The sequence below is a fragment of the Amyelois transitella genome, chromosome 24 (genome assembly GCF_032362555.1).
Source record: "Amyelois transitella isolate CPQ chromosome 24, ilAmyTran1.1, whole genome shotgun sequence".
Classification (NCBI taxonomy): domain Eukaryota; kingdom Metazoa; phylum Arthropoda; class Insecta; order Lepidoptera; family Pyralidae; genus Amyelois; species Amyelois transitella.
Window position 1 is genome coordinate 4,187,477 of NC_083527.1, and position 13,853 is coordinate 4,201,329.

Genomic DNA, 13,853 nt, shown 5'->3' on the forward strand with positions numbered 1-13,853 from the left:
GAGTACTACTACTATCATTCCTTTAATTTCAAGTACCGTACGGCACTTCTATTTTGTTATATTATTCTGAATTCTATGGTTGACCCATTGTTCTGTGCTGATAATAGAGCTTTTAGGATAAGTAAGACTTTCCAAAGGTACTGTTAATTATTTTTTGTTATTTTTTCCATAGTTAAGTAATACAATGTAAAACATTGGTGGACCACTACTCAAAGGTTATTTAAATGTTAAAACCTATTTATATACCTAAACAATAAAGCTATCTTGAATAATTTTGTCATTTTAATGAATTTAGACGGAAGAATAAGGCTAAGGTAATGGTACAGAAAGAGGATATAATCACTACGATTTAGATACAGTTAACAACATAAAAATGTTATTATGGTTTCACATTTTGATTGCAAAAATCGTAGCTTTTATATTTAAAATGTTGCCCTAGGATGGTCAATCGGGCTAACACGACAGTCAGTTATTTTTATGTTTTTGACTGTACTATTATCTCGATAAAGAGGTAACATACTATTAACAGGATTAGGTTAGGTTAGGGCCTTGCCTTGGAAAGAGGTAGTCTCTGCCTACCCCTCCGGAAAAAGAGGCGTGATTTTATGTAGGTATGTATTTATGTTACCTTGCAATGTTGCCGAGGAGAGAAGGGAATTGCGCTTTATATAAAAAAAAATACTGACGCCACCCACTCCAAGACCGCGTTTTATATGCTGTAGAGGGACTTGGTCTCCTGGTGAGAATGTTTTCGGGAACACCAGAAGAATGAAAACCTACTGTTTAACTATGGTTCAAGCTGGTCGACGTTGAATTTTGGACTTCACACTTATAAATAGCCTGCACGTTGCGTCCCTTCCATTGTGTCAAATTTAATTGAAATGATATAAGTTACTTTTGCCGTGCTTAAGGTAATAGCAGTGTCTCTTTCAGCAGACTCAGATTTCTCGCCATTACATACATCCAGACATATTTCTTTTTCTTTAAGTGTTGTCAAAATAATATCTCAATTCTGAAGTCATCCAATGAAATCACATAACATTTATTTTAATTATTTCGTAAAATATTTAAAGAATTCACGTTCCGAGTTGTGCTTTTTTTTTAACTGAAATCATTTTTCATAATCAATATTCTCACAATAAATCCAAAAATACAAAAAAATATATACAAAGCATTTATGACTAGTAAAATGAGCACATTGCTAAGGCCGCGGCATAGTTCGGTACGCGTCTGCCACCACGCCACACAACACCACAAAATGTATATCAAAAACTGATTGAAACCACTCAAAGTTGACGATCGCCCATAAAATGCATACAAAATTCACACACAATTTACTATTTTACCAACTGACGCATTCCACAATTTCAACCCACAACTTTCAGTGGCTAAAATTGCTTGTAAAGTGTATAAAAGTGATGGATGCTTCACAGTCCGTGTCATCAGCAATTGCTACGTTTTTCTCATAATAGGGTGTAGATCTCCGCCGCCGTGGGCAGACATCTTCGCCTTTCCGGTAACGTGTCGTTTGATTCGCGGACCAGCGTCCTTTATAGCGCCGGTTGTATCTTCCAGCTCTTCATCAGACGAGCAGTCGGACACGCACTGGGTCAAATGCCTTTTTTTGGGTGGCACAACGTGTAGCGTCCAGCGCATCGGACCTTTATGACCTTTGGCGGCTTCCCTCGCATCGTAGTCGGTGTCCGACGCCGCCCTCTGCTCACTCTTCAAACTCCGTTTAGGTTTATGCGTTTGCTCCTTTTTTTCCCCCCTCTGGGGGGCGTGGAAGTTTTTTAAATTCATGAGACTAGTGTGTCCTCTGGCGTTTAGGTCGGGAAAATTCTGAGAGTAAATAACTACACTGTCTACTTTTTCTTTATGAAATTTTGCCGGCTGCGTCTTGTTTTTCTGATCATCGGGCACAGACGGAGAGCTAGCCGTACGTTTTTCTGCAGAGTTCCCGCTGCTACAACTGGTGTTGCTGTTACTAGTGCTGTATTGCTCGACAGCTTGCTTTTCCAATTCACTGAATTTGGTGTCTATACTCTCGTCTGATGCTTTATACTGTTCTAGAGCTTCTTTCTCTAGTTCATCAAACTTCTTATCTACATTTGGAGGTCTTATTCTAGTTGTCGGTAGAACAATTTTAGGATTGAGTTTTAAAAGTCCAGGTGTTACCAATTTTTGTGATAATCTGACGCATCCTACTGGAGTCAAGTTTATTGGTGTAGGTGCGCTCATACTTAGGACTGTGCTGTAAAGCCTCTTTTTCCTCAATCCCGTTTCTAAAGCAGCTGCTGCACTGGTTGATGGCATTTGTCCGTCGGTTGCTATTTTTTCTGTAGGCTTTTTTTCTTCTTGATGAGTCTGCGTATTTTCTTTTTCCTGAGTTAGTTTATCCTCAGCTGGCGTTTCTTCTGGCTTCTTATTATTGTCATCGTTTTTAATGTCAAGTGTTTTCGCTTCCTCAGCATCAATTTTTGCGGCAACCTTTTGGCTATTTGTTCGTTGTACTGTAGGAACTACATGTGTGAGTTGAAATCTATGATCAAGTCTGGGCGAGGGGTGATCTCTAGGCCACCAGACACCGTATCTTCTGTCGGGACATCGGGCGGGGCGTTGTCCAGTAGGGGCGTATCTACTGACGTTGGTTCCTCTGTAGGGGGGACACCGGGCAGCAGTAGCCCTCATGACGGCTTGCACGCTGGCTGACAGCCGGCCCATCACCCGCTGGCATTCAGTGATGTTCAGTGAAGGCGGTCTTGGCGAGTCGAATTGGAACTGGAAATTAATAAAAGTTTAAAATTAATATTTGGGACACTTAATGGTGATTATATGGTGATTGGAATGTAGCCGGTAGAAGTAGTTGTCAAATTAATCAAAAGCTACTCGTATATTGTTAACACCTTGAAATATCATGTCAGTAGGTATTCATGACCCCGTGTGTTTTGTCTTCAATAAAAGAAAATAGTTACGGTTTTATCTTGGTAAGATCAACTTAAACATAAATTGATATGTTAAAAAGATCACGTTTGGCACATTTATTCGCATATTTGATTAAGATGAATTTATTGTCATTGTATGGTATTACCATACGGTACGGTAATACAGTCACACACGTAGTCTTATACGATCATATACATAACATGATAAAAAAATGATAATAACGTTAATAATAAATAATAACAACATGCTGGGGCATAACAGCCCAGTTCGTGGCACCGACATAAGCCTCTTATCTGTAACTCGCATCTTATTTCTCTGCTAAGTTGAAGAATTAATTTATAGCTATTGATAAAGTTGAGCCCTTCATACCTTGCATTTAGGATCGCACAGCAACTGCGCCGGCACCTCTAAGCAGTACGCAGGTGGTGGGGGTGCCAACGCTGTCAATCTTCTTGGTTGGCGGCGCCTCGCCCGTATCTTGCGAGACGCTATCGGCGGGCTGGGGGCTCTGGACGGCTGCACTACCGGCGGGGACCACAGGCTCCTCGTACTGAGGACCTTCGCCGCTAGTACCGCTTCATCGCCCACGGCCCGCGCCCCGGTCGGGCCCCAGCGCTCGCTAGCTGCCGATCGGTGCCCGTTAATAGGGAATAGATGAAATTTATAAACTGCTTGGTTAATTTTATGCTGATGGGAACGATAAACTTAGTTATGTTATCAGATCAAATTTGGTATAGACCATAGTGTTTTACGTTTTGGGTAGTAGGATATTATTTTTATACTCCTCCGCAAAGAGGGTTATAAGTCGATTATTGAGTCGTCTGTCCGTGTATCTTTCTCCCAAATAAGTTCAAAAGAAAATACGTAGTGATTAAAATTTAAACGCACAAATTGTCATCGGCGAGCATTCTATACTGTCTGCGTCGTCGAGGATATGCGCTGCGGTCTGTAGTGTCGTCCACCAACTTGCGGAACCAGTACTCCACCTGGAAGAAGAATCTATTTAAAATTTTTAGTTCATGTAACCTTGATAGGAGGACGTTTTGATGATAGGTCTGGTCAAGAGAACCTTGGTTGACGAATGTAGACGAAGCAAAAGAAATGTGCATGGATTATGCCAAGTAGAAAGTGTGACCTCTGCCAGAAAAGAGGATCTAATATTGAACTTTAGTTGAACAAGTCTCAACTCAACTTTTAAACTATCAAGCCTTGTGTAGTTATTTCAATTAGGTTGGGGCCAATTTTACAAGCAAAGCTTTAATCCTTTTCTAAAAATAGGGATTTCCGATTGCATTCACTTGGCTTCCAAGCTCCGTTGTAATAAGACATGTAATTTAATGAAACCACCCTTAGGAGTATTTGATAATTTGGTGTTCTACAAATAGGGTTGTGCTACTTGCGTATCTTATGCATCTTCTTTCAGCCTTAACTGCATACATTAAAACCATACATCATTTTCTATATTAAGTATTCTAAGATTTAATCATGTATTTAAAGCATGTCATGTCTCATATGTCCTAAAGAAATTTGAATTTTATTTTCTTTACTTTAAATTTTTTTTTTGCCAACTAACCTCAGGCAACATCCAACATTCTGTGAGATCAGAGTTTTCGCAGCCTTGCCCGTTGTACCCTCGACAACTACTTCTCTCGATAGCGTTTGTGTAACATTTCTCTCTACAACATAATTATTTAATGAAATACTCTTAGACCTTAGCATTACAACAATATTGACTGTGGGAGAGACTGGGAATTAGGAGACGAGAGAATAAGTGAAATTGCTTCGGCTGTTTTTCTTTATACTTCATCCAGTTGTGCTTTTATCGAACTTTGAAATTTTTCAGATAGAGAGAAAAGAAAAGATATCTGAAGTCAATCTCTCTATAAAAGTATATAACCGTTTGATTTGTCAGTGGGTTTCAGGTAGAGGGGTAAAACGTACAATTGCCTATGAATTCATACCCTTAAAATTTTGTGTTATATTTTTGTTGGTCTTTTATAATCCAAGAAGGTTTTTGTACCTAGATTCGTCGTAATAGAAATTCCCGTAAAACTGTGCTAATCTGGATTCAGGTATGACGTCTTTCACGCTTCTCCGACTACTACTACAGCCGGCATTTTCTGGACTTTGACTGGATATACTTCGTTTTTCTGCAATATTTAAAAGTTATTGTCATTATTGACGATGAAGAAAAATGATGCTCATATACCTGCTCGAATGAAAAAAACCGAGTAACCGATTTCGGATGTGTCATTCAGGCGTTCCGCAAGGTAGTCACTTGGATCAAACTTTATAATGAGATTTGAAAAAAGAGTTTTAAAATAAGGACTTCAGTAGGTAAGCAAAGCATAGAATGCTATATACGATTTTCTATTAAAAAAATTCAGGATTCGGTGTGTTTACCATATAAAGTTGTATCAATGTGATGTGACCATTCTACTAACCTATTTAATCTATTAGAACTTCATCAGCAAAATATAACGCTATTATTCACTTACCCGTGGTTTCAAATTGATTTTTTGTTTGTACACTTTGTGACTGTGATTCCACAGCAGTTTCCTGCAAAACTTGGGATATACGGCAATGTTGTGCCAAGAGGCGCTGAAAGAGGGAAGATCTGTAGATATGTATCATAATTATTTGTTTGAGTTCGTTAGTCCAGTTCTTGGTTTATAGACTAGCCAGAAAATCGCCTTTGCCTATTTATCTCCACAACCTGTGATTCTAGGTGTTTCATACGCTTCTTTTTGATAATTCCGGAGCCATAATTGAGGATTGAGGGGAATACCTACCACTCGAATTGCTGCTATGTAACTACCTACATAAAATGTGGGTTAGATCATTTGATTAATCCCAAATCATGTCGTCAAGTAACGGTTAATTTTCTAATCCAAAGTCTGCGTAGAATGTCATGCTTCTGAAAAATCGCTCAAAAACTAGACGGTCTGTCGTTCTGATGTAAAACAGCTGATAATCAAAATGACATCAAATTTCTCATGCTATGTTGTTGATGTTGGGAAGGTACCTGGTTGGCTATTGTGAACTCGTCCGGTGGTTCAGAAGCCCATGTGGTGTCCGCACATAGGGCTATGTGTGCCCACGCGTACCGATCCACTTCGAAGCTCATTCAATGTGACACACTCATACAATCAACTATCTTTAACATAAGAACAAACTAATATATATATCACTAAACTTCAAGAGAAAAATTAACGGTAAAACTTTTAATAAAAATGGAGACAATTTGAAATACATTGGCGGTTAAATCTACGATAACAAAATTTTCCTCTTTTTTGATAGATACCATGATATGTTTTTTTTTCTTTTAATTTGAATCGCTTTTCGAATTTGATTTGTGACTGATGTTGTCATCGCGATGGTTCGGTCTAAAGCTTTGAGGTTTTATTACACCTCTATTGATTGTTTGTTGTTTCGAAATTACTTATTATAGTTTATTGAAAGTTCACGGTATTAAATTCATTCATTCCTGCTTATGCAGGATCATTTAAAAAGGAAATAGAGGTATAAGATTACTCTATAAATTACTACATTTGTTGCAACAGAAGCAAAGTGGCAATTAAGAGAACTTGTAATAGTCACAATTGCACTGCTGAAGTCATAAGAAGCTCACTCCACGGTAGAAATAAAGTTGCTGCTGGAAAATTACTTCATCGTTTAGTTCTCTTGATTTTCACTAACACCGGCTTGTAATTTATTCAACGACTTTTTAATGTTCTCCGAAAGAGATAGCTGTCCGTGTTTTTCTCACTTCTATGTTGTCTTCTGAGCTGCTTCCTCCTGAAGTGATCCCATCAAACTTGTGGGTTGAAAGTGGGAGATAAGATATCTTGTCTCTATTGAGGAGTTAATCGAATCACAACGGAAGATCCGATAACGACTGTAGCTAATATACATGTCGAGAAGAGTTCTCTTTAGAAATAGAGAAGATATAGTCTTTCTTAACCTGGGAAATGGCTCGATAAACTGAGATTAGTAGGACGCTACATTGATAAATAACTATGTGAGCATTCCGGTTACTCGTCAATACAAGCCTTTTTGCTTGAAGTTATGCAGAATATATTACTATGTGAACAGAATATAGCAGTGAGCTGTGCACATTGATATGATTTTAGCTCACAGAAGTTCTGCTATTCAGTAGCCCTTAAACGAAGAGTTGGCAATGTTTAGAAGCTTTTATTTTTCGCTAGTGGCATCACCATGCCGGGCTCCGTCATCTCGCCCGTCCACTTCAGTCTGGCTCGCGCAGGGGGCGCTGTCGAACGTGCTACGCGCATGCGTACTGACCTCTAAGGTGTCTGAATGAACATTGACAACTCAAATAATTTTAAACAATTTAATGCAATTAAATACAGTTTAAGATAAATTATATGTAATAATAAATATAAAATTAAAAAAAAAATTGTATCTATCTATCGATGTAAAACAGTGGCGGATAAAAAAATAAATAAAATAAAAAAAATCGATGAAATATTTTGTTAATGCGGTTTTAGTTGAATTTGGGTGTTGTAAATCGACTTTTTGTTAGTTTTGCAACAAGTGCCGCTCATTTGGTGATGGTGTGCCGTGGCTGTGAAACAGGTTTTTAGACCGTTGGCTTTTTTGTGTATATATTGTTGTGTATGTATAATTTGCAAGTGGTCTCCTGGGATCCGTTAGTGATGCTGCAATTCAGTTACCACCTTCCAGTCTTCGTATGGTAAGTGTTATACATATACCATAGCAATAGTTTCGCCATTTACATTAGTACTTTCACCTTATCCTAATTCGTTTTTAATTGTTATTTTCTTTACATGTACTTACTTACTCATATGGATACCTATTAGAAGGTACAGTTAAAGAAATCAAGAAAAAATAATAGTTCCATATTTGAATTTAATTAAATAAAAAAAAAACAATTTCATATTATAACAATTAATAAGTATTTATTATCACTATAGTTAGTAATTCATGATGAACTAAATGTTCACAATAAAAGAATAAATCATCTAAATATACCAATCATACAATCTAAACGTTGCCCGAAAAACGCATTTCACATTTCTTTGTCTCTTCCTCCTATTACGTGTATCAACTCACCTAACAGCTATGCGGTAACTGGTTGCAAGTACTTACATAGGTAAAGTTATATGACATCTGCTCTCAAATGATTTTACTTCATTATATGCGTTTTCTAGGAAAACGCGTGTCGTCTGTGTAGTTCTGAGTACACTCAAGACATTTAATATGACGATTCATCCACTTGTTAAGCAAGCACTTTTTTCTGAAAAGAAAGTTGGTGGTCAATCGCCTTTTGTTCGACAGATTATCTTTAAAATCATCGATTTTTAACAAAGGTTTTTTTGCGCATATCCTTTTGCTAGTGCGACCGTTGTTATTTGTTTTTTAATACCAAGTAGTGAACATCGGTGTTTTCAAAAGACACCTACTAATAGTTTCCATTTATCCATTCCAAACCATTTCGACTACTTGCGAAAAAACTTTTAATAATTTAATGCTTCATCGAAGATTAGTCTAATCAGAAAAAAGTTCGGCCTGTCTTAAGGATTCGTCGATAAATTTATTGAATGAAATTCGTAAATTCTATAAATTCATCGTTTAAGGTTAAATAATAAAAATGTCTGCCTAGACTGTAGTTTGTTAAGTATAATCTCTATGGCAAACCTGATATTAATATTTTTAATGCAGTGATTATTGCAATCCGAAAATAAATATTACAAAGTAAATTTGAGATTCCTCTTGAAAGGTTCGTGATAAACTGATAATACCTGCATGTAAATTGATGTCTTTCTCTAATGAGATAACTGCACAGCCTTGTAACACTCTGATTAGATAAGCCTAATTTACCGTGAATTGAAACCAGTTCGTCCTTTCTTTGTCTAATTCAACATGATGTATAATTTACTTTTGGGAATTTGACGCAATTGATAGAATGTTACGATTTATTCAATACTCAAAATATTGAACCACGATCCATTTGTGTTTACAATGATAGCAGCAAAACATTGTTAGCACACTTTATGTTTTTTAATTCTGTACTTTCTTAATTCTGTAATATGTACTCAACATATGTATTTTTTACGTGATACATTTTATATTTATACCTTAACAACTCATCTTGTTTTTATAATTTTTGCATGCTATCTTTATCTGTATTGCAATGACTAATGTTATGTTTTGATTTTATCCTTTAACGGTTATAATGCTTTTTATCTGCAGGTTATGACATTCTACTAGTGTCAGCACGGGATATCATATCAATTATCTTTTTATCACTAATCGCTTCATGGTTAACTCGACTAACCGCTACGCTTTTAACTTTGCTTATTTAATTTGCGTGCTCGCTTATATCGCTATTTTTACAGTGGTGAAATTAATTCAACGCCTCATTATTTTACAACTGGGGGTCCGATTATACTCCGATTATAAGGGGAAGCCGTTATTTTTATTTTTATGACTATGAAAATATTGGTCTCCTTCAATCCCCATTTTTATATCTTAAGAAATTATACCTCATTATCACTTACCTTGAAGATATTATCAATTTGTATGATTATAAACGCTCTTACTTTGTACAGCAGTTGATTGATAGCAAATATCTGAATTAATTAATTCTAATACATTAATGTCAGAATTTTTTTGGGAAATAGTAGAAATATATTTCAAGTATAATCCTCTCACAGTTTAGTAATGTCTTGGGATCCATATCTGGCTAGCAAACGAGCGAGCCGAAACGACCTTGGCCTATTTGCCAAATTCAAGTTCCTGGGGGCAGGCGACGTGAATTATACACTAATACGAAAAAGAGTAAGAAGGAAGAAAGATAAAATATTAAAAAAACGATGATTTAGATAGGTACTAGCAAATTATATTTTGATATAGGTATTTAATCAAGGAAAAGACGCCACGGCGAAAGTTAGATCAGATAAGACCAGATACTTAAAGCACTTAGCACACAAATAGTTCCAATAAGGGAATCATTGAAAATTTTAATTGGTAGTCATTACTGTATTGTTACATTTTCGTGCATATTTATTTCTAGTTAATGTAAATGTGGACTATTTTTTCAGTGTGCATACAGTAATAAGTAAGGCATTAAGACAATTAACTATACATCACTCAATAAGAAAATTAGAGAAAGTTTAGAACAAAAATGAAAGCCTGTACACAAAAGTAATAAAATTTTAATAAGACCACAAAAGTGATGATAACAAGCTAGAAATTCATTAACCTCTCATTTCTAGCATAAAGCGATCCCAAAATCGATTATAACTTCAAAACAAAGCAACTTGTTCGTGACGTCATCCCCTATTGCATTACGCAGGGTGGGTGTCGGCACTGAGTCCCGGCGTTTTACCCCGAACGACCTTGGCCCAAATTCGGTCAACACCCCTGGCGATCCATCCCTTTTTTATACGAATGTCGTTTAGATAAATAATTTTTTAGATAGGAAAAAATATGGCACGTGTATACGACCCCATGTTTTTATAAGATGCTCGTCTTTTAGGGTCATGCATAAAGAAGAGGATGTTATTATTAGATTAGATGGATTATGTTTGAGCCGTGGATAGATGGGGCGTCATGATATAGTAAAAGCGACGATGCTGCAGCTAAAACTAACAACAAAACCTAATAATGATAAAATGAAACAGATCTTTACATCCATATGGTGATCATAATTTCGACCACGTCAAAATGCCATGATACGATTCAGAATAGCAATACTTATATTCTGGCGCTGTCTTGATAGGTACGCAAGAGAGTCAAATGAAACTGATCAAAGTCTGTTAAATAAGTTAGCAGTTAGTTGTAAAGCTGGATATTTTAACTAACCGTATTATATAGCAAAATACCTATTTAAAGTGCTCGTAAAACGCGCACGACTAATTTTCGTCGTTGCGTTGTTCACACTGACCCCAATAGAGAAGCTAATTTTTCATTTTTCGGAGGAAGCGTTTCAGCTGGTCGTAAAGTTATGAAATATTGATTGACTAACCCAGAATGGAGACCATTAATTAAAAGAAGGTCAATGAAACAAACGGTGGAAACGGTAATTCACATTTAAAATTCTTTGCATTTGCTCCCTCCACCATAATGATTTAGGACCGGACTCCGCTCTCTGACATTCATCTGTCCACTTGATCCAGCCTGCTACATCCTCAGTTTTCAGTCCATTGGTCCGCATAATATCTCAAAATCATATCAAACAGAACGAAAACTCGTATTGCTGTTAACTAAGTTCTTTGTCATGTTATAAAAGTTCCGTAATCGTGCCGAACCTGCCGGGAAAGTTTTGTATTTTCTGTGCAGGACAGTTGTTTAAGTGACAAGTTTCTTTCAATGGATTGTTTCTTGTAATCTAGAGTAGAACATTTGTACATACATACATATAATCACGTTTATATCCCTTGCGGGGTAGACAGGCGCCAACAGTATTTAAACGACTTATATGCCACATTCAGCTGTTCGGCTTAATGATAAAATTGAGATTTATATTTTGACAGGGTGCTAGGTTGTCGCCTAAAAAAGTTTCCCAAGTTTATAAGTCTATCCCTTAGTCGCCTTTTACGACATCCATGGTGAAGAACATTTATAAGATCACCTTACACACATTTTGTTTTCTTTGTCTTATGTTTGCGAAATTTTTTGTATTTTTATATCAGAATACTACTCCTTGTCTTATTTGTTTCAAAATTTTCGTTGCACGGAAGACGTTTTCAATGTTGTAACAAAAAAGGAGCCGAGCATACGAAGTAATCTTGTACTCTTTTTTTAGTACATCTTTTAAGAGATCATTTACAGATGTATGGAATCATACTGGTATACTCGTAATATCGAGAAGTCATATAAAGCAATAATACCGTACGCCTCATTTGGCGCACTCGAGCGCCAGCCCGCGTCGCATATTGAAAAAGTTTCGCATAATACAGGTCGAATCAAAATCTCTAGCAGTGGGATATACAACTGACAAATACATACTAGATGAACCTAAGTTGCAACAATAGTAACGACTTGAAAATATATCACAGATTGGATGAAGCAAAAGAAGAATGTAGACATCATGGCAAGTGAAAATTTATTTTTTCTGCCTACTCTTTGGACAAAGATACATGATTATATGGTTTTAATATAAGCGAAATATTGACAAATACATACTAGATGTGCCTAAGTTGGAACAATAGTAACGACTTGAAAATATATCACAGTTTGGATGAAGCAAAAGAAGAATGTAGACATCATGGCAAGTGAAAATTTATTTTTTCTGCCTACTCTTTGGACAAAGATACATGATTATATGGTTTTAATATAAGCGAAATATACGCATTCTGCCTATAAAATATTGCCATTCTTTAAGACATAGCAAATCTAGAAAAACTTACACTTAACTTAAATGTTGGAAACCAAATATAAAATGCCCTTTGAATTAGCTTTTCCACTTTATCCTTTGAATCAGGAGATCAGATTTAAACCTGCAATACTGTATTCAAAGTAGAGTCAACTTTAAAAAAGTTAAATTAAACCTCAATCAGAAGTAAAGGTACAATAAAAAAATTTACTAAGTATAGTTAGAAGTAACATAACGTTTGAAAGATTGCTAATTGGAAAATAACTTCACTCAATTATTATAGTGGTAAGAGGGTAGATACCTACGTAAGAATAAGAAGCCGTATGGAGCTTTATTGAAAAGGGTATGACCAAGATCCCACAGTAAGAATATAAAGATCATACTTAGATATCCAGTAAAATACGATGAATATCTATGTTACATCACGACACAAGTCGAAGCGGATCACCATATTCCCGTTATGCGAGAATAATAAAACGAAGTACGAGTAACTTTCTGCATGTATATCTGACGCCTGTACCACGCAACGGACTTTAATGTGATTTTCACTGTCATTTGGATAACACCGGGTTAGGATACGCTGATGTAGTATATTGTAAAGTTAGGATGGATTGAATGTGTGGAATTGGATCCATGCGCTTATGGGGTAGCATAAAAATACATCGGTGTCTTAATTATCGTTGTTTGTTGCTTGCAAAGTACAGGAATGAAATCAATTCGTCGACTTTGAGATCTAAACTTACATGACCAATAGCTCATATCATGTTTGGATTAAGTATCATCACTCTATGAACTCAAATGTGAGGATTGATATTTGTATTATATGCATGATTGCTGTACATTTTAACGTGAGCGAAACCCCGAAGAAAACAATGTGTCGAAATATAACAAGGAAGCAATGTCGAAGATATTTCAAAATTACGAGCTTTAATTGGGTTTAGGGTTAGGAATTATTAATGGGCTTCATTAAGAAATCTATTTTGAGGCTAAACCGTGTCGGATTTAGCGTAAGACAGAGTTCTGGAATTAATTATTCCTTTTGGAAACTTTGGTGCGTGAACATAGAAAATGAAATATTGTAATAGGTATGAAATTACCATTGAGTTACTGCGTTGTAAGCCAATAGTTTTTATGTTAATTTTAAACTGAAACATCATATCAAGACAAATCGCCAAAGGACAAACACAGATACTGTTTCCTTTTTCTTAGAAAATAAACTATTTATATTCCCAAACCTAAATATTAAGTGTTTAGTTTGAAGCAAGGTTGTTTGTTATCCATCAAGACATGTTTATCCATGATGTAGTGATGGCAGTGTATTATAGACGGATGGTAGATTATAGACCGATGGTTACTCAGCAGTTCAGTACAGTTGCCGTTTGTGCACAGATTATAAATAAACGCTTGCTTCCAGCTGTCGTTAATCTTAACTTTTTATAGACTAGATGTGTTGAAGTCATTAATCGGAAAGTATATTGAGCGTTCTAATTATTGGGTGACTATAGAATAGCTGAGAGACACTATACAATAAAGGCAGAAAAAG

At 36.1% G+C, this 13,853-nt stretch overlaps 2 protein-coding genes across 2 annotated transcripts in view; one reads left to right on the forward strand and one right to left on the reverse strand.

Annotated features, from left to right (window-relative positions):
• Positions 1-1,089: 1,089 nt before the first annotated feature.
• On the reverse strand, positions 1,090-6,082 carry LOC106135805 (uncharacterized). Its single transcript, XM_060951284.1, has 7 exons — positions 5,972-6,082; positions 5,445-5,547; positions 4,967-5,096; positions 4,520-4,622; positions 3,835-3,932; positions 3,316-3,565; positions 1,090-2,781 (listed from the first exon to the last, which is right to left on the reverse strand). The coding sequence occupies exons 1-7, from the start codon at positions 6,071-6,073 to the stop codon at positions 1,453-1,455; spliced, it is 2,115 nt and encodes a 704-aa protein (XP_060807267.1). The 5' UTR covers positions 6,074-6,082; the 3' UTR covers positions 1,090-1,452.
• Positions 6,083-7,214: 1,132 nt separating this feature from the next.
• LOC106135970 (serine/arginine repetitive matrix protein 1) overlaps positions 7,215-13,853 on the forward strand; it is a 55,214-nt gene continuing 48,575 nt past the window's right edge. Inside the window, exon 1 of the mRNA XM_060951285.1 lies at positions 7,215-7,663. The gene's annotated coding sequence lies outside the window, so the exon portion shown is untranslated. The remainder of the gene's footprint in view (positions 7,664-13,853) is intronic.